This window comes from Seriola dumerili, unplaced genomic scaffold (assembly GCF_002260705.1).
Source record: "Seriola dumerili isolate Sdu_G_001 unplaced genomic scaffold, Sdu_1.0 BDQW01002262.1, whole genome shotgun sequence".
In the NCBI taxonomy this organism is placed as follows: Eukaryota; Metazoa; Chordata; class Actinopteri; order Carangiformes; family Carangidae; genus Seriola; species Seriola dumerili.
The window spans coordinates 505,837-531,784 of record NW_019176517.1 but is presented as its reverse complement, the minus strand read 5'-3'; the positions used below and the strand labels follow the sequence as shown (position 1 = coordinate 531,784).

The 25,948-nt window shown below is 42.8% G+C and overlaps 1 protein-coding gene across 1 annotated transcript in view; it reads left to right on the top strand.

Annotated features, from left to right (window-relative positions):
• Nucleotides 1–25,948, top strand: part of LOC111239302 (calcium/calmodulin-dependent 3',5'-cyclic nucleotide phosphodiesterase 1C-like) — a 207,309-nt gene that overhangs the window by 124,917 nt on the left and 56,444 nt on the right. The window contains exons 11-12 of the mRNA XM_022769149.1: nt 15,349–15,450; nt 17,421–17,541. Coding sequence (XP_022624870.1) covers nt 15,349–15,450; nt 17,421–17,541 — 223 coding nt within the window. The remainder of the gene's footprint in view (nt 1–15,348; nt 15,451–17,420; nt 17,542–25,948) is intronic.

Here is a 25,948-nt window from a genome sequence, read left to right as displayed (position 1 = left end):
AGATAAGTAGTTGCAAAAGGTAACAGAGAGTTGACTGCCTTTGCTGCAAGTGCTGGATATTCTGCCTGACAACCCACCCAGAACTTCACAAGGGGCTGTGTTTCATACATGTTCCTCTTGACAGAGTCTGTGGATAGTTCAATCAGTTGATCCTCTTCTATGGCAGATAAATTTGACCCTGCAGCTGCGTTATCACTGAATGGGAGCAGGATCCATTTGCTGTTACAGCGCCACTGATCAGATTCATCAAAGTACTTTTGCAATTGGAGCACAAGCTTCCTCAAATGGACACTAATAATGTTCTTAATATCAGTACTGTCAGAATATTCCTCAATTGATGGAAACATAGCCAGGTTACCCTCTTCTACTCTTTCTATCCATCGCTTCACTTTTTTAGTGAATGCCTCCATTTTTTCATACATCTGTAAGACGTTTGCATTTCTGCCTTGCATGGAGCTGTTCAACTTGTTCAGCTCTGCAAAAATATCAGTGAGATATGCCAGCTTAGTAAGCCACTCAGTGTCACAAAAGTTATCAGCCAGTTCGTTGTGTTTGTGCTCTCTTAAAAAGTCATGGATTTCACTGCGCAGTTCAAAGACGCGCTCCAGCACGGAGCCGCGCGACAGCCAGCGCACCTCTGAATGATAGAGGAGAGAGTCGTGCTCGCTTCCTGAGCTCTCACAAAGTGATGAAAACAGACGTGTATTTAATGCCTTTCTTTTGATTAGGTTTACTGTCTTTACAACAGAATCAAACACACTGCTGAGTTCAATACTTAGCTCTTTGGAGGCCAGGGACTCACGGTGTATCATGCAATGTGTCCAAATTATCCCAGGCGCTGCTTTCCTTATGTGCGCAAGCAATCCAGTCTGATAGCCACTCATTGCTCGGGCTCCATCACTGCATAACGCCACACAGTTTTGCCAGGAGATATCGTTGTCTTTAAAAAAGTTGTCAATGACTGTAAATATTTCTGCGCCTGTTGTGCGCCCTGGCAGTGGTTTACAAAAAAGGAACTCCTCGCACATAGTGCCACTGTCCTCAAACCGCACAAACGCCAGGAGTTGCGCATAATTGGTAATATCCGTAGTCTCATCAATTTGAATTGAGAATCCTTGAGCTGATCTTAGTTTCTCTATAAGCTGCGTTTTAACGTCATCAGCCATTTCCACAATCCGACGTGCGATAGTGTTATCTGACAAGGGGATGTTTTTTAATTTGTTTGCACAGTCTTCACTTCCCATGGTTGTACACATATCCACAGCTGCTGGCAAAATAAGTTGTTCGGCGATTGTGTGGGGTTTTTTACATTGTGCAACTCTAAGTGCCACCTGGTATGAGGCCTTAAGAGCATTTTCACTGCTTGTTGCACTCTTTTTCATGAGCGTCTGCTGTCCCTTAAAAATACGCAGCATTTCTTCAAAATACTGGATAGGCTTGCCTTTCAGTGAACTATGGTGGGTCTCCAGATGCCGCGTTAGTTTTGAGGGCTTCATTGCTTCATTTGACAGGCGTGCCGAGCATATGAAACATACTGGAATCTCATCTCCTGCTTTGTTAGTGGTGAAAGTGAATCCAAGTTTAATATACTTTTCTGCATCATATTTTCTTTTTGCCGGTCTCTCCCTCTTACGTTTCCTTGAGTCCTTCTCTTGGGGGGCTGGTTCTTCAGGGGGGGCGTCTGGTGTTTCAGTCTCCTCTGTGACTGTCGTTCCAGCGGAGGCCGCAGTCTCAGCCTGCTCTGCAGGTTTTTTCCTGACAACAAATCGGTCCATGATTTCCATTTACAATTTCACGGACCACCTGCAATACCGCCATGGACCACCAGAGGGCCGCGGACCACCGGTTGACAATCCCGGTCTTAAAGCATATTATCTTTTTGAAACAGCAGTTTTAAATGAATAGGGACATCATGCATCCATATTCACAAGCAACAAGTCATCAAAAGATTTTCTTGAAGCATAAAACAAAGCATAAAAAAAAAAAATTAAACAATTTAGCAGGGTATAAAATACCTGTTCTCCTGCATGCATCAGGCGCAGGATTCAGTGAAAACAGACAACGCTGACAAGATGAGTCACAGTATGAAAACATTTTTTCTATCAGCCCCGTTATTATTTGAAGAAATAAAAACGTTTAAATATAGCATTTATTTATTTTAGAAAATAAAGTTTGCGCAGAGGTTCACCATCCTCCTCTACAAAACAGAGACAACACATATCTTAGTAAGTAATATATTTCTTTTCTCCGAATCACTATTTATTTAATTTTTAAAAGGTTTGCGCTCTGCAACTATGATTCTTGTCTTTTTTAAGTTACCCCTGATGAGTTGGAGGGTCTTTACCTTACACAATCAGACTACGGTAATGTTACTATTTGTTTTTTTTGTTTTTTTTAACAAAGTCAATATGGGAAAAAGCATTATTCATTCTTTAACTACTTACACATTTAATAGACGCTGTTGATCAGCTTAACTGGGTTGGAAATCCGGCCATATTCCACGGGGAGTTAGGAGGCGTTGAAGAAGTAGAGAGTTCACTGGCAATCCGTCCTGAAAGTAGCCAACCACTTACAGCTTCCAAAACATCCTAAACCCGGTCTGCTGGATTCATCCTCCAAAAATGTCCGGTCAGAAGGTCCGACGAGGGAATCTGCCGACATACTGGATGTAGCAGGTAAATCGATGAAAACTTTTTAAAAGCTTCTTCTGATTTACGTATTTATTTATTTTTTATAATACGGTCTCAGACATCCTGTTTTTACCGCTTATACATTTAAAATGAAGACCGGTCTTCCTGTGGACTTCCAGAATTTCAGGGGTGTGTCTGTGACGCTTTTCCAGTAATCTATTTGGAAGGCAGCGCCACCAGCGGGGTGCCGATGTAATAGCACCTTCATTTAGTTGCATGGAGTATAGAATAAATGTAGTTTTATTAATTACGTTTTTCTGCGTGTACAGGGATTCAGTCGTCAATTTTACCTCCTGAGACTCCTGTGACGCAGTCACGTTTGCCCAGCCGATCAGACGGACATACGCACATGGCAAGGAGATATACATAAAATATACGTTATCTAAAATTAGGTAACCTTAATCATTAAATCCTAAAGCTAAAAGAATAACACACACAGAATCAAAGTAACATTTTCTCTCACCATCTTTCGTCACAGAGGGGATACCAAGGAGAAATCTGATTTGTCCGCATCAACCCAAAACGCAGCCTGGAGGAAGAGGACCTCCCGTAACTATGTTGGAGAATTGCAAGAACCCGCGCCGTCTATCCTCAACATCTGTGCATGAGCAAGCGCGAGTCATTTTACAGTTGGGTCTGGGTCTTTTATCCGCCTTTGTAGCTGTGTGTGAGAAGTTGTAAAGTAAGGTGTGCCATTTCAACATGGATGAAGAATTAAACTTGGGTTCCTTTTACGATCTTTGTCAGTCTGACGTAGTTCTGGCCAAATTGGAGAAATCTGTACAGGAATTGAACTGTATTCCACCCGCTTTTCCAGTAGACGTGAGCCCTAACATAGCCGAAATTTCCTCAGATTCTGATCCTTTTGCAGAAATCCATCAAATCTGCTATACAGAAAACTATTTCCAACCTATAGAAAATTCTCTGACTTTTCGAACAAATCCTATCACCCACCTCCTCATAGCAGCACAAATCTGACACTCGAGCCTCTTTTGCCGCCGATGTGTCGCCCGCTCCTTCTCCTCATGCCGTGCCGATAGAGACTGATAATGAACCGGAGGAAATTTGAGGCGGGAAGCCGAACCGTGCAGAACGCTGTTCTGCAACCGCTTTAACAATCTGGAAATGAGACGAGTGTTTACCATTCCTCCTGTTAGAAACATGCCTGATCTCACTCAATTTTCCCAAGATGTCGGTGAATATCCTCAAAGACCTGGCCGAGGAAGTAAAATTAAAGGCTAGACATAACGACGTGATACAGTTGGAAGTGAAAGGCAAAAATGTCCAAAATCACGTTAACATGACCATCGATGAAACCGGCTAAGCTATCCTGCCAGCTTTTGAATGCTTACTAGAGCGCTTAATGCAATCCAACACAAATATCGGAATTAATCGTTCAGGTGGTACGAAACCCCAGAGGGGGTAAGAAATGAAAAGCAGTCAAAACTTTAGACTGTGAAATAATAATTGGGAAAAACAACATCTGTACGTCATAGACAATAGGAACGATCATCTCTGCTTCGTCATCAGCTTAGCTCATCTTATCGACCTTCAACTCATAGACAGAGAGGCTGAAGAATGAGGAAGAGAGTTGCAGCATCTCGCCGGTCTGAGCAGTCAGACGCCTGTGACCTTTAGCGATGTAGGCAAATTAGAAAATATTGTTAAATATAAAATTGTGGTGTTTTACAGAACCCCCGACAACTGACCCCGCTCTCAATTCGAGACTGACTTTTCTGATCGTTCTAACCCCGTTTCTATTTTAATTCCAAAACCACTACTACAGAATAAAAAATCTCAAAGCCTTTATAGGGGCAAAGCACATCTGTTATTATTGTTACAGAAGCTATGAAAATTCCCACACGCGTCGTTGCAAAGGTTACTGCTCTGTCTGCAACGACCCCGCCTGCATTCAGCAAAAGTTAGCGCCCGAAGTCTGTGCCGACTGTCGCAGGACGTTTCACACGCCTTTGTGTTTTACCAGGCACAAAGAGCCTAAACAAACGTCCGTGCCCCAGACATATGTCAGTACTTGCTATTTGATAAAGAGATGCCCGGAATGCAAAAAAATGTACCACGTCGCTATTAGTAAAGGTAACAATCATCAGGAGTAAAGGCCTAAATGTAAAATCTGCTGTGAGAAATTACCCCACATCTCTGATGCAACCGCCGTTGATCATCGATGCTACATTCAGAGTCTTCCACCAGCCACAGCACACAGCGAGAAATTGATTTTCTACGATTTTGAAACATTCGTCAATCAGGATACCCACATCCCTTTTCTGGTGTGTACAAAAGCGCTGACGGGCATAGAATGGGCCTCTTACGATCTACGGTTTACTAAAGACTTTGTCCTGAATTTCAGAAGACTTTTTTACTGGTGAACTACGTTCATAGCCCACAACACAAAAGGTGTCGACAGCTACTTGGTTCTCAACAGCATGGTAGAGCTGGGTTTAGAAACCTCTCTCATCATGCAAGAAAGTAAAATCCTCCATTTCACAGATCCTGATTACGGCTTAAAATTTATCGACTCTCTGTTCCTCACCATGCCTCACAGCGCTATGCCCAAAGTGTTAGGTTTCATCGATCAAACCAAGGGCTACTTCCCTCATGGGTTCAGCTTAAAGGAGCGTTTCAAGTACAATGGACCCTACCCGTGTAGAACGCATGATTGCACTTCGGCTGGAATAGTTTTGCAGCTGGTACAGAAACACCAGTCGGGGTGTCTTTAACTTTGAGAAGGAAGCTCTGCACTACTGTTAAAAGGACGTTGATATTCTCTGTGAAGGCTACGTCCGTTTTAGAAACCAGATTCTCAATGACAAAGATGTGGACCCTTTTAGCTGCATAACCATGGCCTCGGCCTGTATGAAGGTGTTTCTCACTAATTTCCTGCCTCCTAAACCCTAGCCGTACCTTCGCCTGACGACTACAGACGGCAGTGTAAAACTTTTTTGAATTCCTCCAACTAGTGGTTAGAGTGGGTGGCGCACAGCCAAAACATCTTTATCCAACACACCTTAAACAGGAGAGAAAAAGAGATCAGTCCTTACATTGCAGGCGGTTACGTTGAAATTGATGGTGAAAAGTACGTTTTGGAGTTTCTGGGGTGCTTTTACCACGGCTGTCCATCATGTATTCAGCCTCATGACACCTGTCCTTTGATGGGGACCCTCTTCAAGGAGCTTCACGCGGCTACCCAGGAGAAATTACAGAAGGTAAAGTGTCTTTACAGCATCTGCACGGTCATTATGAGAGAACACAAATGGACGGCGATGAAAAAATCCCACCCCAGGGTGAAAAAGTTTCTCAAGGACTTCAAGCCTCCTGAACCTCTCTCCCCATCAAGCTCTTTATGGAGGCAGAACAAGCGCTGTGAGACTGAGGTACACGGTGATGCCAAACGAAACCGTGTGATACATAGACATCACTTCTCTGTACCCATACGTCAACTGTAGCTTTTCTTACCCGCTAGGTCACCCTACCATCATCTACAAAGACTTTGACGAACCTCAAAACTACTAAGGGTTCATCAGGGCTGTTGTCTACCCACCGCACGGGCTGTTTTTCCCTGTTTTACCTTACAAAACTTCTCAAGGTAAATTGGTATTCACCTTCTGCCATACCTGCGTCGAAATCAACAATCAGAAGGGTCCTTGCAGACACGACGAGGAAGCCAGAGCGTTGACAGGTTTGGGCGATCGTCAAATTTAACAAGGCTCTTGAGCTGGGTTATAGAGTCGCCAAGATTACCGAAGTGTGGCACAGATGTAGCGAATCCATTTTCATTAAGTACATACACACCTTTCTGAAAGGTAAGCAGGAAGCTTCGGGCTACCCACCCAAGGCGACCGATCGGGAAAGCAGGGAAAAAGTACATCAGGGACTATTGGGTCAATCAGGGCATTCAGCTAGACGCCAACAAAATTGAGGTGAACCCCGCCAAGAGGCAGGTGTCTAAACTGAACTAAACAGAAACAGCAAGAAAGTAGTGCTGCGCTTCAAGGGTATCACGCACAACATCAGACAAGATAAAAAGAGCTTTTTGTTGAAGGATTCAACATTTCTGAAAAAGTTTAGAGTGGTGTATGACAAAAGACGTCTCTTTAGCAATGGGACGACTCTGCCATTTGGTTATTAGAATTTGGGCGAGGAGGAAAGGAAAGGAAAAAGAAAAAAATGTCACACCTTGCTGTTACAGAGGAGATTGATTTTGATCCTAGACTCATTGTGCCTTTTTCATGTTTGATTGTGTGCATGCTGAACTGCAAAAGATAAGTAAAAAGATTAAATTTGTTGAAGGGCTACCTGATTCTTTTGAAGACTTCAACCTGTTTTCTCCCAATCAAAATCATTTGGTCATTTTGGACAATGTTATTTTCCAAGCCTCTGACTACCCTGAAGTGGTCAGAATTTTCACGCAGTACAGACATCATAGAAAAATTAGTGTTATGATGCTGACAAAGAATGTATTTCAATGAAGCAAACACAGTGGTACCATTAGTCTGAACAGCAATTATCTGGTGATGTTTAAAAACCCTCGGGACAAGTTACAGGTAAATATATTGGCTCATCAAATCTATCCCTTGCAAAAAGCCTTTTTCCTGGAAAGTTTTGAAGATACCACCAGAGATCCCCACGGGTATTAAATCATCGACCTCACACCCTCCTGCCCAAAATGGTACAGACTGAGGAAGGGTATACTTCCTCACCCGTGGCCGACCATTTACATTCCCAAAACAAAGCCTACGTAAAAAAATAAAAAAATAAATCATCATGTCACCCCATATAAAAAGGAACGCTCCCTTACTAAAAGCTCTGTACGAGGCCACACCTCAGAAACGACGAGACATTCTTACCCACTGCTCCCGATTTTCTCAAAGCTCTGTGCGAGATTTCCTTAAATCTTTTGAGAGGGAACATTCCTCTATCTGCTCAATACAAAAAACTGAAGAGGCAGAAGAAAATTATCAGACTAAAAAAAAAGGTTTTAAACGCAAATAGCAGGCTCTAAAGAAACAGTGGCTTTCTTTTACCGTTGCTTTCAGCCGCCGTGTCCATCATCGGAAACCTTCTAGGAGGGCTCGTTAGTAAATGATAAAATGTCTCTGAGGATGGTCCAAAAAATGTTTCTCGTCTCGCTGCAGCAGTTAAACCGTCTGACTCAACTGGAGTCATCCATCAGACAAACGGCAGAAGATGATTTAGATGCAAAAATGAGAGCGATATATAAACGAGTCGGGATTGAGTTTGTACAAAAAAGTTAAGAAATACAACGCTCTGCTGCAGAGATATGAGCGATGATGCGATGGCTGCGTCGGCTGAGCAGCGCAAGGTCTGGGGTGTTTCCGAACCTGACCAGGAGGACTTGGGTGAAACGGGTTACGAGGTCATAAAAAGCCTTCCCCTGCGCAATTGCAAGAACGTTGAGTACATCATGAAGAAATTATCCAAGAGCGACGGGGCCTGGACTTCGATGGGGGGAGCTGGTTTATAAGGGGGAGGCTGTGAAAGGGTCTCATATGATCAATTAATTTAAAAACCTTTCACTCTCTTATTAAAAAGAAACCCAAAGCCCACCCCCTACAGGGTGGATGAGTTTAGTTTTTAAGTAACTCAACAGTCCCTTATCTGCTATGTGTAACCCTCAAGCTCGCGAACAATACTGTTGGCTAAGAATGAGCGGAGCACAGGTCGATTTTGAAGAAGAATCTCCAGATGCTCAGAGCGTGGAGCAGGGACTAAAAAGAAAACAACCCTCCTATCCTCATGCTGGATTACCCCGCAGGTAGATAAAGAAGAAGAAGACTCTAAAGATCTCGAACTAAAGACTAGATGACGTAAAATAAAAAAGCCTCTGCAATGGACTTTTCATCATAAACTTTTGTAAGAGACGAGTTATATTTTTTTTTGGTCTTTTCTCAATAAAGTCTTCATTCATTTCATTTTGATTCTATGATCCATTTTTTTATTGATTAGAAATAAGAAAAAAACATTCTTTTACAATACAGTGTTACATCATAGGAATAAAAACAAAGGGTGGGGGTGTCACGAGTTGTAGCAATCTTTAAACATTTGTAAAGAGCAAATAGTGTGGTTAAAAGATTCTGAGCTACAATTTCTGATACAACATTGATATTTATTCACAAAGTGAGTACCCTGCGCTAAATTCTTCCTGGGTGATGTTCAGAGGGAAATCTTTCAGATGTCTCCCCGTAGCAATAAACATGTTGTAAAGCTCTCTGACTGAAATCCTGTGGTTAAATTCGGGCTGGAAAGCCTTAGCTGGAACCTGTCTGCCATCCTGACAGAGGGCCAGATATTCCATGTCGTTGTGGACAAAATTGAAGGGTGACAGGTCTCTTCTCCCTGTGAAGGCTTTGTGGTTTACCATGCCCAAAACTACGTATTTGGGTATAGCTCCCAGAAAGAGATACTCCTGGTTACATATCCTGGAATTCTCCGGGATGGAGTAGGTTTTCACTTTGATGCACGACAGGGAGTAGAGCGCGTTACCCTTCAATAAAGTCGCCGCGTAACCCAAACGCACGGCGGGTGAAACGGTGACTTTTTTGTCAAACAGAGAGGCCCCCAATATTCTCAAACGGAAAGTGGAGTCACAGGCTCCCATGAGTCAGAAGGTGTCCCTGGCATGGGTCAGTTTAATTCTCATACAGTATCTACTGAATTCAAATGGAGCCTCTCACAGAAAAATATGTCCGCATGGAGAGGACCGAACAGGTGTACTTCTCTGGAATTGGCAGTAAAGGTGGCTCTCTTATTTAACCCTATGTTAGGACCATTGTAGCTCCTGAAGTATCTTTAAAAAAAAGACATGCGGTGAATTGACTCTCCGGTGTGTCATCGGAAAAGTTGAGCAGAGTTTTGATCATGGCTCTGTAGGGGTGCATGGCACTAGACTGAGAAATCAATCGATCCCCCAGAGTAACGTCATACTGGCTGAAAATTGTGTTCAGAGGGTAATTGATGAGGCCCACCGCCACATCGTTTGGCAGGTTGGTACCGTCAGCGTTGGTAATTTTTATGTGAAGATGCAACAAGGTAACATTCAGATCCAGATACTTTTCACCGTCTCCAGGGATAAAGAACTCGATGGGACCCCCATCTGTGATAGCGGATAGAGGTAAAATTTCTGTGTAAAGCTTATTTACGATAGACAGCTGCGTCATGGGGACTGAAAATAAGTACAGTTCCACCAAGGTGCACTCGGGTGATTTCTGATGTAAAAGAGCCATGGTTTAAAAGATATCTCCGAGCAGACTTACTCCCCTTTGGCTTGCTTTTGCTGACTGATTTGCTCTTTTGGACCTTCCCTGCGTTTATTTAGTTATTGTGAGCACACGCTCCCCTGGCAGTCTCCTCCTCGATCTGCGAAAGAAGATCATAATCCCTCCAGATCCCTCTTGTTTGCGGTTGTTGATCACTTTCCCCACCGTTTGCTTATCATGTCAGAGGCAATGTTAGTAGCGGCCGATTTAAGGTGAGGTTTAGCAATGGTGAAACCTTCTCTCAGCAGAGGGGATACGAAACTAAACAATTTTGAGAATATAGAACCTATATCTTGACCATACATGACGGCTGCTCCGTAAAAACCGGGTAGACCGCCCCCCTAGTTGACTTTTATAATAACTCACAAAGCGATGAGGATCCTCTCTCAGACGTATCTGAGCCATGTCTTTCTTTTTTTTTTTTCACAGGGGACGCTGAGAGGTAGTGGGTCTAAAATGTAATTTGACAATGGTTTAACCAAAAGTGAAATTGATGGGTGCGTTCTGATCTGACTTAATCTCTATGTGAATGTTTTCAATGTGATTCTTTGCCACAGGTAGATAGTAGGCGGGGTTAAAATACTGAGTGATGATGCCGCCGTAAGTTCCTTGTATGTTTATGATTCTCAAGAGAAGAGCGTAAGCTTCACCTACCAATTGATGGTATACCACGTCACTATAACAGTAGAGGTGGTAAAACCCTGCTTTTATGTCTGCTGGATGGGGAGCCAGCCTCTCCTCAAATGTGACCCCTTCTCTGGGTTTTACCCCCAACATGTAAGCCAAGGGAGGGAAAAAAAACGCAGATGATACTGACCCCCTGCCTGATATTCAAATCTTTTTTGAACGTAGCTAAAGAGTAGGTGAATATCAGATCATATTTTTTTAAGAAAGCTGTTCATCCTGTTTGTGAGTTGATTCACGCTCGAGTAAAAGTCTCCTCTAATCTTTTGATGACGGATCTCGGTCTGTGAACCCTGGGGTTTCTCCCTCTATTCAAAGTAGCCAGACTCTATGGGAATATTTTACCAGGTGTGTGGGTATGAAATCTCAGTCAAAGCTACCTGCCAAGGGCCCTCTAAATCAATATGATGGGGTAAATCCACGTGGAAACTGGAGCCGGTATTATTTTTAAATACCCAGAGGCTGGCATTGGAGGTGAGGGTGACATAAAAACCCTCGCTCAGGCATTGATCAATGATGTAGCGGCAGAATGAAGGCTCCGGCGTCGACGCATGCGGTTTTTATAAATTTTACAGCTACGAGGCCTTGACCCTTGAATTTAGAGGGACAGTTTTTCCAGCTTACAAAACCTGTTTTTCACCCCCCATGGAAAATTTCTTCCACTCGATTCAGCTTGTCTTTAGCCATTTTTACTTTTTGCAGCTCCGCTTCGTAAAACAAACCCTGGATAGGTTCTCCGTCGTAATCTTGGAGTCTGTATACAGGGGAAAAATGAGGAATGCAGTTGGAGACTGTAAACACTTTGGCCGTAAAACTCTGCCACTCAGCTTGGATATTCTGATGAGATCCCCCTTCTGAAACTTCATCTTTACCGTATCCTGGTGCAGAGAGGGAAACGTACCGTACAGGTAGTTGGGAGATGACGAAGGTGCAGTCTAGAATAACAGTGGGTTAACAGCGAATGTCCCTCCAGTTACGGCAGCTGCGGAAGAGAAGGCAAATTTTTTCAGCTATTTCTTCCATCCTTTCCCAGACAGTCTACAGCAGAGCTAACAATGTGCGGAATATGCCGCAATCTGAATTAAAACACTCCAAGACAAAGCCCTCCACAACTTCCTTGTTCCCTGATGTACGCAGGCCAACGAGTGGATGCTGCGGTTTTCGACTGCCATACAGCGCTGAAAATCCTCTCTTTCTGAGCAAGCTCGATGTCTGTGGGAAAAGATTGCACTTTCACACATTTGGCACGTATAGGGTCATCTTCCTCTGCTTCTTTTTCTTCCTGACACGAAGGCTGCGTAGTGCCTCCGAGACCTCACATATTTCAACGCCCCCCAGTCATTGGAAGTAAGCGTAGCTACGGTGGTGGAAGATTCCAATGTTTCATCCTCATCCAACTGATACAATCACAGATTTCTTATGCCACAGAGCCTCCATTTCTTCTTCTTCAGACGGATTCGGCCATTCTCACATACACGCTGAGCGGTGTTTTTTCGGCCTCCAATTTCATTGGTTCACATGGAGGAAGGACTTTTTTGGTGAATCTCTTCTGGAAACTTTATTTTCTAAAATAATAATCTTCAAAGGACAACGGGGCTGGTAAAAAAAAATAATACTTTTTTTTTTACGTTTTTTTTTTGGTACACTTCAGGTGTAGAATACAGCGTAGGTTTCATTCTTGTTTGATTCATCTAACTTTTTACGACAAAGTATTCTGCAGGATAAGGCTCCCATAGCATGTCCTGCACTTCATTGCTAGTGCTTTAGTATTACTAATGATCATCCTTCACCGATTGCTGTGTACGTAAACATAGGTTCAGTTCTACGGCTCTTGAAACCATCAGTCATCTGTTTGTCTTTGCGTATGTCAGGGAACTCTTGGTCGGTGTGTGTGTGTGTGTGTGTGTGTGTGACAGAGAGACAGAGAGGGAGGGGGGAGGACTCATAGCCAGTATTCAAGACTTGTTTCACAAAGGGCTTTATGCTTTAAGAACAGATGCATGATATCCTATTTGTTTAAAACTGCTGTTTCACAAAGGTATTATACAAAATATCTGTTGCTCATTGTTATTTATCACTTTATTGTCTCTGTCAGGATCTTGTAGAAATGATGATTCAGTTTTTCAAGATTGGTCAGTAGTTTGGCTGTTGCCATGTTTTGATCTTATCCTCTGAAGTTAACCTGCACCAGAACAGGTTAGGAGTTCAGCATTTGTGATTTACCCCGGTAACAAGTGAACCTCAAATCCTGCTTCATACTACAGGCCTTCGGTCTTCCCCAGAAAGTCTGCCAATTATCTACAAAGCCCACATCGTGTGCTGGACACCACCTTGACAACCAGAAATGGTGACATGCGGCATCACATGTCATTGCTGGTCAGATTAGGCATTTGAGCCCAGAGAAAACCACAGAGTCCAGCATTGTCTTTACACACACAAACTCAGCAATAATCTCCAATCGTCCGATTGGCGTAACCGGGTTCCATTAATGCCGACATGAACAGTCTTACTATGATTCTTCTTGTTACCAACAGTCACCCATCCACCCTTGCTTCCTGGCTGCTTGGGAACTGCTGACGGGAGAGTAGGAGCTAAGCACACGGAGCAAGAGAGAACAGGACAGTGAGAGAGAGAGGCCATCGCTAACTGCTAAGTAACTAGCAGATCTGAAAAGCATGTAAACAGCTGTAGATTAGTGAGAAAGTTGTTAAAGGAAGGAGAGAGCTATGAGTGCTTGAACAGAACTAGTGTACATTTAAATGTACAGCAAGTAATTAGCCGCTATAATGAAAAATAGCTAAATTAGCTGAATTGAGACAGAGCAGTAACACATACTAACACCAACACCAGCAACCACAATAAGCTTACCACAGCATGTCAGCACCCTTTTTTGTTTATTACATAATTCCATATATGTTATTTTTTTGTTCTGATGTCATTAGTATTGTTCAACAATGTAGAAAATATTCAAAATTAAGAAAAACCTATGAACAGATAGATGTGTCCAAACTTTTGACTGGTACTGTATGTCCGAATGACATCCACGACACATAGCAATGTTATGTAACACACAATATGCCACAATGGTTGCTCCAAACTTCTGTAGGTTTTATTGTAATGCATTTCCAGCACACACTATTTGTGCTTAACATATTGTAACCTGCCTGTTACGGCCTCCCCAAGAAAACAACAGAATTAATTGGAGATTGGAACATATAAAGGATGCCAGACAGAGATGCCAAGAACAAAGAATGAGTTTAGTTTTCTGAGTACCTTATTGTTACGTTTAAAATAAAGAAAATAAAAGAGGGGTGGAGATCCTGGCCAAAAAGAACAAAAGAAGGCCACTGAGCCAGCCACGCCATGGGTCTTTGCATTCAGGGACTAGCTCCCCTCTAAACTGCCCATGCAAAATAATCTAAACAAAAACAAAAACCGATCTCCAAACACAGTAACTAAAATAAGAAACTAAAATGATAATACCCCAACACTCTGGATCATGCTGGGAAAGAAGGAATCACATGGGGAGGATAATTCACCCCCAAGCAGTTGGCAGATTTGTGGCAAATGTGACAGCAGCTGTCTCCACTCCTCAGGTTCCTCCTTTTGTCAGGAGTGTGATTGGCATCAGGTGCATCACTCCTATCAGAAAAACAGGACCAGTGGGAGCAACAGGCAGGGAGAGAGAGTGGGAGAGCGAGGGAAAGAACAAAACAAACCTCCACAAACAGTGCATAATAGCAAAACCGAAACTGTGTGTAATAATGCAAATATTACTCAACTACTACTGCTTGATAGTGCACCCTTAAAATAGCAGTAGTGCATCCCTTTAACACAGCTTTCTGATTCACTCAGCTGATCTGCAGCTGCAGAGTAACACAGTGTCCTCCATAGGTGCGCTTGTGGCCCCATGCACAGCAACACATAATTGCCACTCTGCTGGTGTCCTGGTCGGCTTTTGTAACTGGGACCACGCTGATCATAATCTGCTGTATGACTATCTCACACAACCCCACGTAAAAAAAACCTGAACTATCCCTTTAAAGAAGCAAACATCTTCCCTCACCTGTACAGCAATGGTTTGAGCTATGTTCATGTCCTGAAATATTACCATAATTGTTTGTGAATTAGGGCTAATGTTATCTTGTTTAGGCTTACGTCGCAACAGCTCATAACTTGACTACCAAAAGTCTGGTATCAAGACATCAGTTGAGGTCAACATGTCATAATTTTCACAGATATTTGGTCATAAACCAAAGTATTGAACAACTTGAAATTTTGACCTGATTATTGGAGAACTCCAGCTGTCAGGAGGGCGAGCTGTCCACTAATCAGAGGGTGGTTCCAATCAGCATTTCGAGGTGTCTTCGGGCAAGATACCAAACCCCAAGTTGCCCTCTATGTATTATCCGTGTGTGTCAGTGTTTGTGTAAGAAGCACTGTGTGTAGGGAAAAGCGCTATATGAATGTAGGTATGAAGGGGTGACTGTGGCTTCCAATGTAAAGTACTTTGAGTGGTCAACAAGACTAGAAAAGTACAGTCCATTTACAATATTATGCTAGCTGAAAAGTTAAGGAATCACCAATGACCACAGTTATTTCAATTAATTCCAAAGGGAACAGGAATGTTCATGGCAATCCATCTAAAAGTTAATTTATGTCATTTTTATTCACTCTTTCAGAGAACTGCGGACTCTGGTAGTTGAGATGGTGTTGGCCACTGACATGTCTTGCCACTTCCAGCAGATTAAAACCATGAAAAGCCTCTTGCAGCAGCCTGTGGTGTGAGTAGTGGATTTTAATTCAGTCAGTGTAAGTTTAGTTGACATCCATTCAAGTTGTGAAGAGGACTCTCAGGTCTTTCACAAATCTCAAAACCTCAGTGGGGACACTATCTACTGACACTATCAAATCATGAAGTAAAGTTGGGTTTAAGCACCTGTATAATGATTCCAGTTAAATCTAAAATTTTATTTATTCACTGTAAAATGCATCTTTGGAAATCTAAGTAAGTAAATTTTGTCATTTGCATGTTACAAGATATTAAGTGAAAACTCTCTGGACATTTGGATGTCCAGCACTTTGGTGACTGAAAACAGTTTGCCATACTTGAGATGCACATGAGATGACATGATAACATATTTAAAGACAACAGTCTCATAATACCGTTTTTAGAGACTGTTGTCTTTAAATATGGTATCATGTGATACAGAGGCATTAGACAGTCTAAATCCATTCACAAATACAATCTGCAAACTGGCAAACTATTTTCACTATAGTCACGAAATGTAAAGTGTTGAAAATGCTTTTCAACGCATCCCTACGAAATATATTTATGCTGGCAATTCTCTGGTCAGCACTTTTGGTTAGGGTGGATGATTTGAGGGACACGTGAAACCCCTTTTAAAATTGCCTCTCCAGTTCAGAAATATAGAGAAAATTTGTCACGACCAGGCAAGGAGTCAGGACACAGATGCAGGGTTCAATTGACAGTTTTTATTGTTTCTTCAGAACGCCTCCAAGTGGAGAAATAAATAGGCTATCAACCTAGCCCTCACTATATATGAGACTATGAAAAATATCAAAATAATAATCACTCCACTAAGGAGGAAAACACAATGGATTATTAAACTATTATCTGAAAATAAAAACTCTCAAACTGGAGGCTCTACTCTATAAAAGGTAAGTAAACAAAAGGTCACAGGAAACAAAAGGCTATGCAATCTTTAACTATGACACCAAATCTAGGAAATAAACTTACAACTCAAAAACTCTCACTTGGAGGAAGAAGAACACAAAACTTCAGGAACGCTGTGACAAGTGCTGTGACGAAGAGCTGGGGTGCATGCATGCAGACGAAACACACTGGCACAAGACAAAGGGAGACACAGACTATTTAAACACTGGGCAAGGGGAACAGGTGAAAACACTCAGAGGGCAATCAGACCGAGACATATGAGGAAGGGCAAGTGACCTGAAACGAGAGGAGAGTTACTTTTCAAACTAAAACAGGAAATGACAAGACAAAACACGGAGACAGGACAAAACCCCAACTGGACTTCAATGCGGTGTGACAAAATTGAAGTAATCCAATAACTACAATAGAAAGATATTTTACCAAGATATTACTTTGGAAAAATCCATCTTGATAATAAATTTCCTATTCCTTTTGAGTTTCTGCTGCAGCATTTCTATAATACTACTGGAGCAGAAAAATACACATTTTGACATTTTTATAATTTACACTTGAAAGTAGAAACATCTTGTGAACACAACATTGACATACTATCACATTTTAAGTTGATATGGCATGATATGTCAAACAGCTTCTTACTCACGTATATATTATATATGAAAATATTGTGTGTGGCAGCAAAAGGCAGTGACAAAACACAACTTCACCCATGACATTCTATAAATATCCATTGTCAGCAAGGAGGAAGACAATATATCAACATTGTATTGACTGATGCTCACTGATCACTGAAAAAGACAGTGCTATAATCTCACCAGCGGGGTCACTATGCTACCAGCATGACAATTCATTTTGAGTCTTGTGGTTTCACCATTAAAAAAGTACATACTTACCTACAATCTAATTTTGCAATGTGTCTTGAAGGGTCCTTTTTCGAAACCTAGATTACCTAAAACAGACTGCAGAATATCACATGAGCTTCCAAAGTTAGGCACAACCAAGTGCAATCACGTGTCATTGACAGCAGCCCAGCAGTGACTGACTGGATTGTATTTGCAGGATTGACAAACCGAAGGCCTTATCCCTGCTGCTGCACACTGCTGACATCAGCCATCCTGCCAAATGCTGGGAACTTCATCACTACTGGACCACATCCCTGCTGGAGGAGTTCTTCAGACAGGTAGTCACCTATGGAATATTATGTCATTCAAAAAGGTGAACTTGAAAGCAGGGTTTTGTATCCATAACTGTAGTTTTGTAAACTTGTCGTTTAGCAAACTTGTATACTGAAGTTTGTATCTGTAAGCATAGTTTTGTAGCCATATGCATTTTGTTTTCTGCCTGCTTGCAAGCTCACTTACAAAGGCTGTGTGGCAAACACATTTATGGGTGTGTGCATGCACATGCACGCTGACTTTTGACAGGTTTTACTGTATGGTAATATTTTGTACACAATGAAACAGACTAGCCACAAGGGAGAGAGGGTCTACAGCTTCTGACCAATGAGTGCTTTTGGAATCGCTATGCTCAACACAGTTGGCTGGTCAACACTGACAGTCGACCCTGATTGTACTAAATCTCAGTTAAGAATAATGGGCCATCCTATTCAAATGTTAGCCAGCTATAGCAAGTTTAACAAGTTCAGGTTAGTAGCATCTATATACTGTATATATATATATATATATATATAGAAAACTTGTTAGAGAGAGAGAGAATCTGAATCTGACTGCACTTACACTAGGCTATGTACAGTAATTATGCAGCACCAGATGTTGACGTGGAATGGTGCGTTGCTTTAAATGTTTTTGTTGTGGAATGACATTATGTCCTTTCCTGTCATAAAGGATGGTCCAAGTACCTTTCCTTAGTATTTAGAGGATTCAACCAGGTAATTTCACTCAGTTAGGAACCCTCCTAAGAGAAAAAGACTTTGATCACAGCCTCAGATCATATAGTTACAGTGTTAGCAATTTAAAGTCCACTTGAAAAAAATGTCAGAGTGCTATTTGATTCTGCATATTTGTGTTTATAGCATTTTCATTTGATGCAAAATTAATGAACGCCCCTGAGTGCAAGATGAGTCATCAAATATTTGAAACCCTTTTACCTGAAGAGGAAAGAAAGGGATTGTGATGTAAAAATAAAGATTTTCTTTACACCTGGAATAAAGTATAATCAGATAAATGGACAACTAACACAGGGACACTGAATGAAAACTGGGAAAATGTAATTGTGATCATGGGGCATTTAAAGACTATAACTTAAGTGTTAGCGCTCTACCAGTTGAGACACCGGGGCAACCCCCTGTGCACTCAGCCTTTGTGTTTGGCTTGCTAATAGTTACTTAGCTAAACTGAAGTTTTTCAAACAGTCCTGAGTGAGTCCAGACTCCTGCCAAGCACGTACCCAGCCTTTTTTTCCAGCTTATCCAGTCTCTCTGTGTTCATGTCAGACATGAAGGCAGTTCTCGTTGCTCCATTCACTGTTGTCTTTAAAGTTGGCCGTATACAAGGTGAACAGGAACGGAGCCAGAACAGTCCCCTGTGGAGCCCCAGTGCTGCTCATCACTGTCCCTGAGACACAGTTACCCTGCCTGACGTACTGTGGTCATCTTGTCAAGTAATCCACAATCCAGTACATGAAACAGGGATCCACCCCCATCCCTTCCAGCTTGTCTTTAAGGATGGGGGGGTTGGATGGTGTTAAATGCACTTGAAAAATCAAAGAATATAATCCTCATGTAACTACCAGGCTCATCCAAGTAAGAATGGGCCAGGTGGAGCATGTAAAGGACGGCATCATCCACTCCAATATGTTCTTTGTAGGGGGTGTAGTGCATGTTCAACCTGTGGCCTCAGAAGTTGGAGAAGGAGCCGCCCCAGGGTCTTCATGATGTGTGATGTGAGGGCCACCGGACTGTAGTCATGTATCTCAGCCGGTCGTCCTACTTTAGTTACCGGAACAAGACATGATGTTTTCCACAGGACCAGGAAAACTACCTGTTTGAAGCCTTGAGTTAAAGATCTTCTGGAGAGGCTCAGCCACCTGGGCTGCATAGTCCTTTAACAGCTTGGAACACACACCATCCGGGCCTGTTGCCTTTCCAGGATGTAGTCTCTTGAGCTCTACCTCATCTCCTCCGCTGTAAAGGACAGGAGACTTGACCCCAGTGTGGAGGGAGTTGCAGCTGCATTGTCAGGTTGTGGAGGAGATACCGTAGGAGAAGATGCAGCTGAAGCAGTGGGAGAGAGAACAGGTGAGGCTGTGTCAAACCTGTTGTAGAACAGGTTGAACTCATTGGCCTTGTCCACATCACCTGATGTTGCCTGGCTGTTCTTGTCCTTATAGCCCGTGATGGTCCTCATCCCCTTCCACACCTCTCTGGTGTTGTTGTGCTGCAGCTTCCTCTCTACTCTCCTTTTGTATTCCTCCTTCGCCTGCTTTAATCTCCTCTTCAGCTCATGTTGCACACACCTGAGCTTCAACCTGTCTCCATCCCTGAAGGCCTGAATGAGCGGTTGGTTGCAGCCTGCCTCATTACACAGGTTTTGTAGGAAAGCTGAAGAAAAACCAGATTACGATCTGATCTGCCAAGTGGTGGAAGAGCTGAAGCAGTGTAGGCCTCTTTGACATTTGCATACAACAGATCCAGTGTCTTATTTTCCCTTGTGGGACAGTCAACATACTGAGTGAAGCCAGTCAGGTGAGAGGTGAGATTGATTGATTAAAATAATATTGCAATAAATGCATCAGGGTGCTGGGTCTGTACAAGCAACAGTCTTGTGAATGACATCACACGTGACTACAGGCTCTTCTCATGGTTGAATGTAAACCACAATGGCGACGATATGTGAGAACTCCCTCGGTACATAGTACGGTCTAAGACCAACTGCCAACAGTTCAATATGCCGACAGCAGATCTTCTCCTTCACTGTGATGTGCCCGGGGCTGCACCATCTATTGTTCACAAGCAGAACCAGTCCTCCACCTTTATTCTTCCCACTTGCTCCGTCGTCTCTGTCCGTTCGATCTGCAGTGAAGCCGGGTAAATCCACACAACGGTAGGGAGTGTTGTCGTTTAACAAGGTCTCCGTGAAACACATGAGACTGCACTCACGATATGCTTGCTAGTTCTTCACAAATGCCTCAAGTTCATCACACTTGTTAGCCAAGGAGTTTACATTTCCCATGGGGATTGATGGTAGAAAAGGCTTATATCTCCATCTCCTAGTCTTTAGCTTAACTCCGGCTCTGCATCCACGGAACGGCTTCTTCAGCTCAGCTGGTATGGGATGTTTAACTCCATATCTGGTAAACTTGAAAGCCAGGAGTTCTTCCTTTCTATACATTAATTTCTCCATCGTCAGACAAAACAACGATGTAGAATAAAAAACATCAATCGACAAAAAATATACTAATATATACAAATATATTGCAAAAAACTACAATCACGACATCATTACATGAACATGTCCAAAGAATATTTGTATAGACAATCTTAAGTGTGGGAACAAATTACTTGATTAGAAAATCTTCTGAGATCTGTGGCATTTATAAACAACTTTACTGACATTTCTGCAATGATTTCTACACATCTCAACTGGATTCACTGGAAATATGTTTCAGACCAGTTTTAATCAGGAAGCATTTGGCAGTTAATTTCAGTTTGTTATTGTAACTGACACAGAAACACAGATAAATATAGACAAGCAGAGAGGCACACAGACGGATAGAAAGGCACAAACACACACACAGTGTACTCATAGTACTCATAGAGGGAGATAACAGTTCAGACTGGACAGAACAACAGGAAATACAGCAGCAGACATAGAAGAACAGTCAGGCAACATCAGGTGATGTGGACAAGGCCAATGAGTTCAACCTGTTCCACAACAGGTTTGACACAGCCTCATCTGTTCCATCTCCGACTGCTTCAGCCGCAGCTTCTCCTACAGCATCTCCTTCAACTTAAGTCTACGACACAGCTATTGTGGTGCGTATCAGGAAGGGGCAGGAAGAGGAGTACAGGGATCTGACAATGGCCTTCAGTGAATAGAGTGACAAGAACTGCTTCCTTCTGAACACCTCCAAGACCAAGGAGATTGTCATGGACTTTCGGAGGTCTAGGCCCACGCTTCAGCCATTCAACATTCGAGGGAAGGACAGTGAGGTGGTGCACACTTATAAATACCTAGGCGTGCTTCTGGACAATAAACTGGACTGGTCCCTGAACACGGATGCTATCTACTGGAAGGGGCACAGCCGGCTCTTTTTCCCCAGGAAGCTCAGGTCCTTTGGCATCTGCATTGAAATGCTGCACATTTTATCAGTCAGTGGTGGCCAGTGTACTCTTTTATGCTGCAGTCTGCTGGGGCAGCAGCATGTCCGACATGAACACAAGGAGACTTGGCAAACTGCTCAAAAAGGCTGGGTCTATGCTTGGCAGGAGTGTGGACTCACCCAGGACTGTTGTGAAGAGACGCATGCAATGTAAGATGGAGGCCATCTCGGACAGTACCAACCATAATCTCCACAACATTTTGGCAGGACAGAGAAGCAGCCGCAGGTGCAGCAAACCTCTCATCTCACTGCGCTGCAGAACAGAGAGGTTCGGGAGATTCTTTGTTCCCACTGCTATCAGGCTATACAACAACTCAGCAGAAGGAAGTGGACTAATCTAATTATTATTATTGTTTATTTATCATTAACTGTTTTTATAATTATTATCAACAATGAGCTAATGGACACATGGATCTCCCCTAGGGGATAAATAAAGTATCTATCTATCTATCTATCTATCTATCTATCTATCTATCTATCTATCTATCTATCTATCTATCTATCTATCTATCTATCTATCCATCCATCCATCCATCCATCCACCCTTCCATCCATCCATCCATCCATCCATTTTTATGCTCTGTTCACCTGTCTGAATCAAACTTCTTTGATCCGTCTCCAATAAAAGTATATATAAATGTGTATGCATGTGTACATTTATGTATGTGAGTGTGCATGTGTTTCTGAGTGAAAGTGGGGGCTGGGTCATATACACTGACCAATTTGCATAGGTCATATTATATAGTCACTTAGCTACTTATGTAATATTATTTATCTCTATCCCACCTGATGACCCCAAAGACATGTTAGTTATCACTGCTCATTAGTCTGTGTAGCTGAATTAATAGTTATCATAGGGCTTAGGGAGTTATTCACTGAGTCTGGTCTAGTTTTTACAGCACAAGTTTCTTGTGTTTATCCTAAATTCAAAGCTAGCCTAGCTAGTGACTGCTGTGAATAGGGCAGCTGACAACAAGGGAAAGACCATGTGACAGCCTGGATAGACAGCTGACAGGAGGCAAAGACCCCAAGGGTGCTGCCATGGGCTAGCAATCCATGGTAGCAGTGGCGAGGCCTAGCATCTTTGTCACAGCCAGCATAAGCTACGTCAGTTATAAGGAAAATACCCCAAGGGTCAGCGAGAGCAGGGGTGGAAGATGACCCACAGGCAGACTACACGGCAACAGACACTGGAACGGACATGACTATGACTCGGATATGCGACTCAGTGAAGGATAGGGGCACGGACCTATTCTCTAGGATTAGAACTGGGCAAAATAGTTCTCAGGGTGACATGAGCGTAGCTGGAGAGAATAAAAATGTTAGATTAGAGGGAAACAAGCTCCAGATTTGTCCTTGTAAAGTAACATCAGTTAGAGGCCTTAGAATGCATCAAGGAAGAAAGAGATGTGTTGCAAAGGAAAGGCAGTGTGGCCGCATCGATCGATACTTTCTAAGAAGTCAATCGAATAAGTCGGATGAAGTCCAGCGACAGGTAGAAAGCCACAGTTCGAAGGATATCAACAACACAGCTACAGAGGGGGAAGAGGAGACGAAAGAGGGGATGCAGCTGAGACTGAGGTGAATAGGCCAGTCAGAGAGAGAAATATGGAGCAGAAAACTAGAGTTAAATGGCCGAGGGTAAATAGCAAGAAAGAATGGGAGTCAGTCAATAGAGATTTGTCATTAATTTTAGCAGCTAGGAGGAAAATGCAAGCGAAGAGTAGAGAAGATGGGAGATATAATCTACTCTTATGGTGAGCAGAAGATTTGGGTGGCAAGATAGAAAGAGAGTTGAAAGAGTAACAGCTAGTTAAGAGAGCGACAAAGGGAAATGAGAAATTAGTTAAGGAAAAGAGACTAAGAAAGCAGTGGAAAGGGCAACAGAGGAAGAGAGGGGGGAATCGACGTGTTGCAAGAAGATTTGAGAGGCAGGCTAGCAGTACTTAGAAGGGCTGAATAATCTTAGGAAAAAGAGAAAGAAGAAAGAACATGTAAGGACAGCGTTTACCAGGGCCCCTTCAAGTTTGTTAAAGGATTGTTTAACCAGGAAAAGGGAGGCAGCTTAAAGCAACAAAGTTAGAAGTGCAAAAGTATTTAAGAAACACGTATTCAGACTTGGAGCAGAATAAAGTAGTAGGCCTCCCACCTGACATGCCCACATTAGGACAGATAGTTCATGAGATGAATGTTAGACCACCAGGTGGAAGGAGGTTGAGGAGGTAGTCAGGTGTGCAAAGGCTTTCTTCGGCCCCAGGGCACAATGGAGTCCCCTACCGGGTTTATAAAAGCGCACCTGATATCCTAAAGTTTTTGTGGAGGCAATTAAGCATAGTTTGGGAAAACAGGTTATTCCTAGAGCATGGCGTAGGGCAGGAGATGTTTTATTCCTAAGGAAAAGGAATCCTCAGAGACTGAGTCAGTTTCGCATTGATCTCGCTACTTAATGTGGAGGGGAAGATCTTCTTTAAGCATAGTCGCACGGAAGATTAGCTAGTTATTTAGAAAGGAATAGCCTAATAGATACTGCAGTACAGAAGGCAGGAATACCAGGTTTTCGCAGGGTGTATAGAGCACACTAGCATGATTTGGCATCAGATTCAGGCAGCCAAGACAGAGAAAAGAGACTTGCATGTCATATTTTTGGATCTAGCAAATGCGTTTGGTTCAGTGCCACATGCCTTATTTGGGGAGGCGTTTGATTATTTTAGAGTGCCTGGAGTAGTGGTTAATTTAGTAAGGTCGTATTTCCAAGACATTAAACTATGCGTAAGTACAGCAGGCTTTACGACAGGTGGCAGAGGCTAGAAATAGGCCATTATGGCAGGGTGCACGATTTCTCCATTGGCATTCACAATGGCGATGGAGGTAATCATTAGGGCTTCTAAGTGGGTTTGTAGGTGGAGAGAAGGCGGCAGGTATGGATGCGCCTATACCACAATTAGGGCCTACATGATGACATGAACAGTTGATAACTACAACCGGTGCCATGGTTATAAAAAGAGTACTTGAGAGACTTAATAAAAAGTTAAAGTGGCTAGTATGAAAATTAAGCCTAGTTAGTCTAGAAAGTATCTCATTAATGTAGAGGGAAGCTTAAGTGATAGGAAGTTTGTAATAGACGAAGAGGAAATTCCAATAATTAGGGAAAAATCAGTGAAAGAGTCTTAGGTTTAGGTGGTACAAGGCAGACTTGAAGGACGGAGAACAGGTAGTGCAGTTTTCGGAAGATGTTGCCAATGGGACTGGATAGAATAGATAAACTCAGGGCTTCCAGGAAAATTGAGAAGTTGTGGGTGTTTGCAGTTCGGATTATTTCCAGACTGATGTGGCCAATGTCTGTTTATGAGATTCCATTATCTGCTGCAGAAAAAATGGAAAAGATTAGTTAAGCTTTTACATTAGGAAGTGGCTAGGTGTTCCTAGATGCTTAATACGGTGTGGCACTGTATGGGAAAGGCAATACTTCAGCTCCCAGTCACTAGTCTGGTGAGGAGTTTAAATGTACTAAGGTTAGGACAGAGCTCCTGTTATCTGGGAGTAAAGATGTGGTAGTCAGTAAGGTGGTTCCAAACCAATCAAGGAAGAAAGTGGAATCCAAGAATGGCAGTGCAGGAGGCAGAAGCAACGCTCAGGCATACAGAGATTGTGGGTAATGTCCAAATAGGCGGGGAGGCTTGGGGCTTGGCCCAGCAAACCAGTGTGGAGTAGAGCAGGTCCCAAGGAAAGAGAAAAGCTAGTGTGGAACAGGTTCGTAGACAGGAGGAGATATTAAGGGGTGCAAAGGCAGTGGCTCAGGCTAAGCAGGGACAGTGGTTAAATTGGGAAGGTGTAGATAAGAAAAAGCTTAGCTGGAAAGAGCTGTGGAGTATGGAGGAAAGTAGCATTAGATTCTTGATAGGGGCAACATATGATGTATTGCCAACTCCCCAGAACCTAAAACTCTGGGTAAATGGAGACCAGCTATGTGCATTGTGTTCAGGTACTACAACTTAAAGCACATTTTGTCAGGCTGTAAGGTTAGTCTGTCGCAAGGCCCAGTACAGCGTGGCGACATAACCAGGTTTAAAAAAGCTTGGCTGCAGGAATAGAAGACCTACGGAGGCAGGCAAATTTAGGAGGGTCTAAAACAAAGAGAAGTTGCAATAAGTTTGTGCAAGAGGGAGAGAAAGTTGGTAAGACAGCAAGGAGGCAGGCAGCTTAGAGGATGCTTGTGATTGGGAAATGCAGGTAGTTTAGGAGGAAAA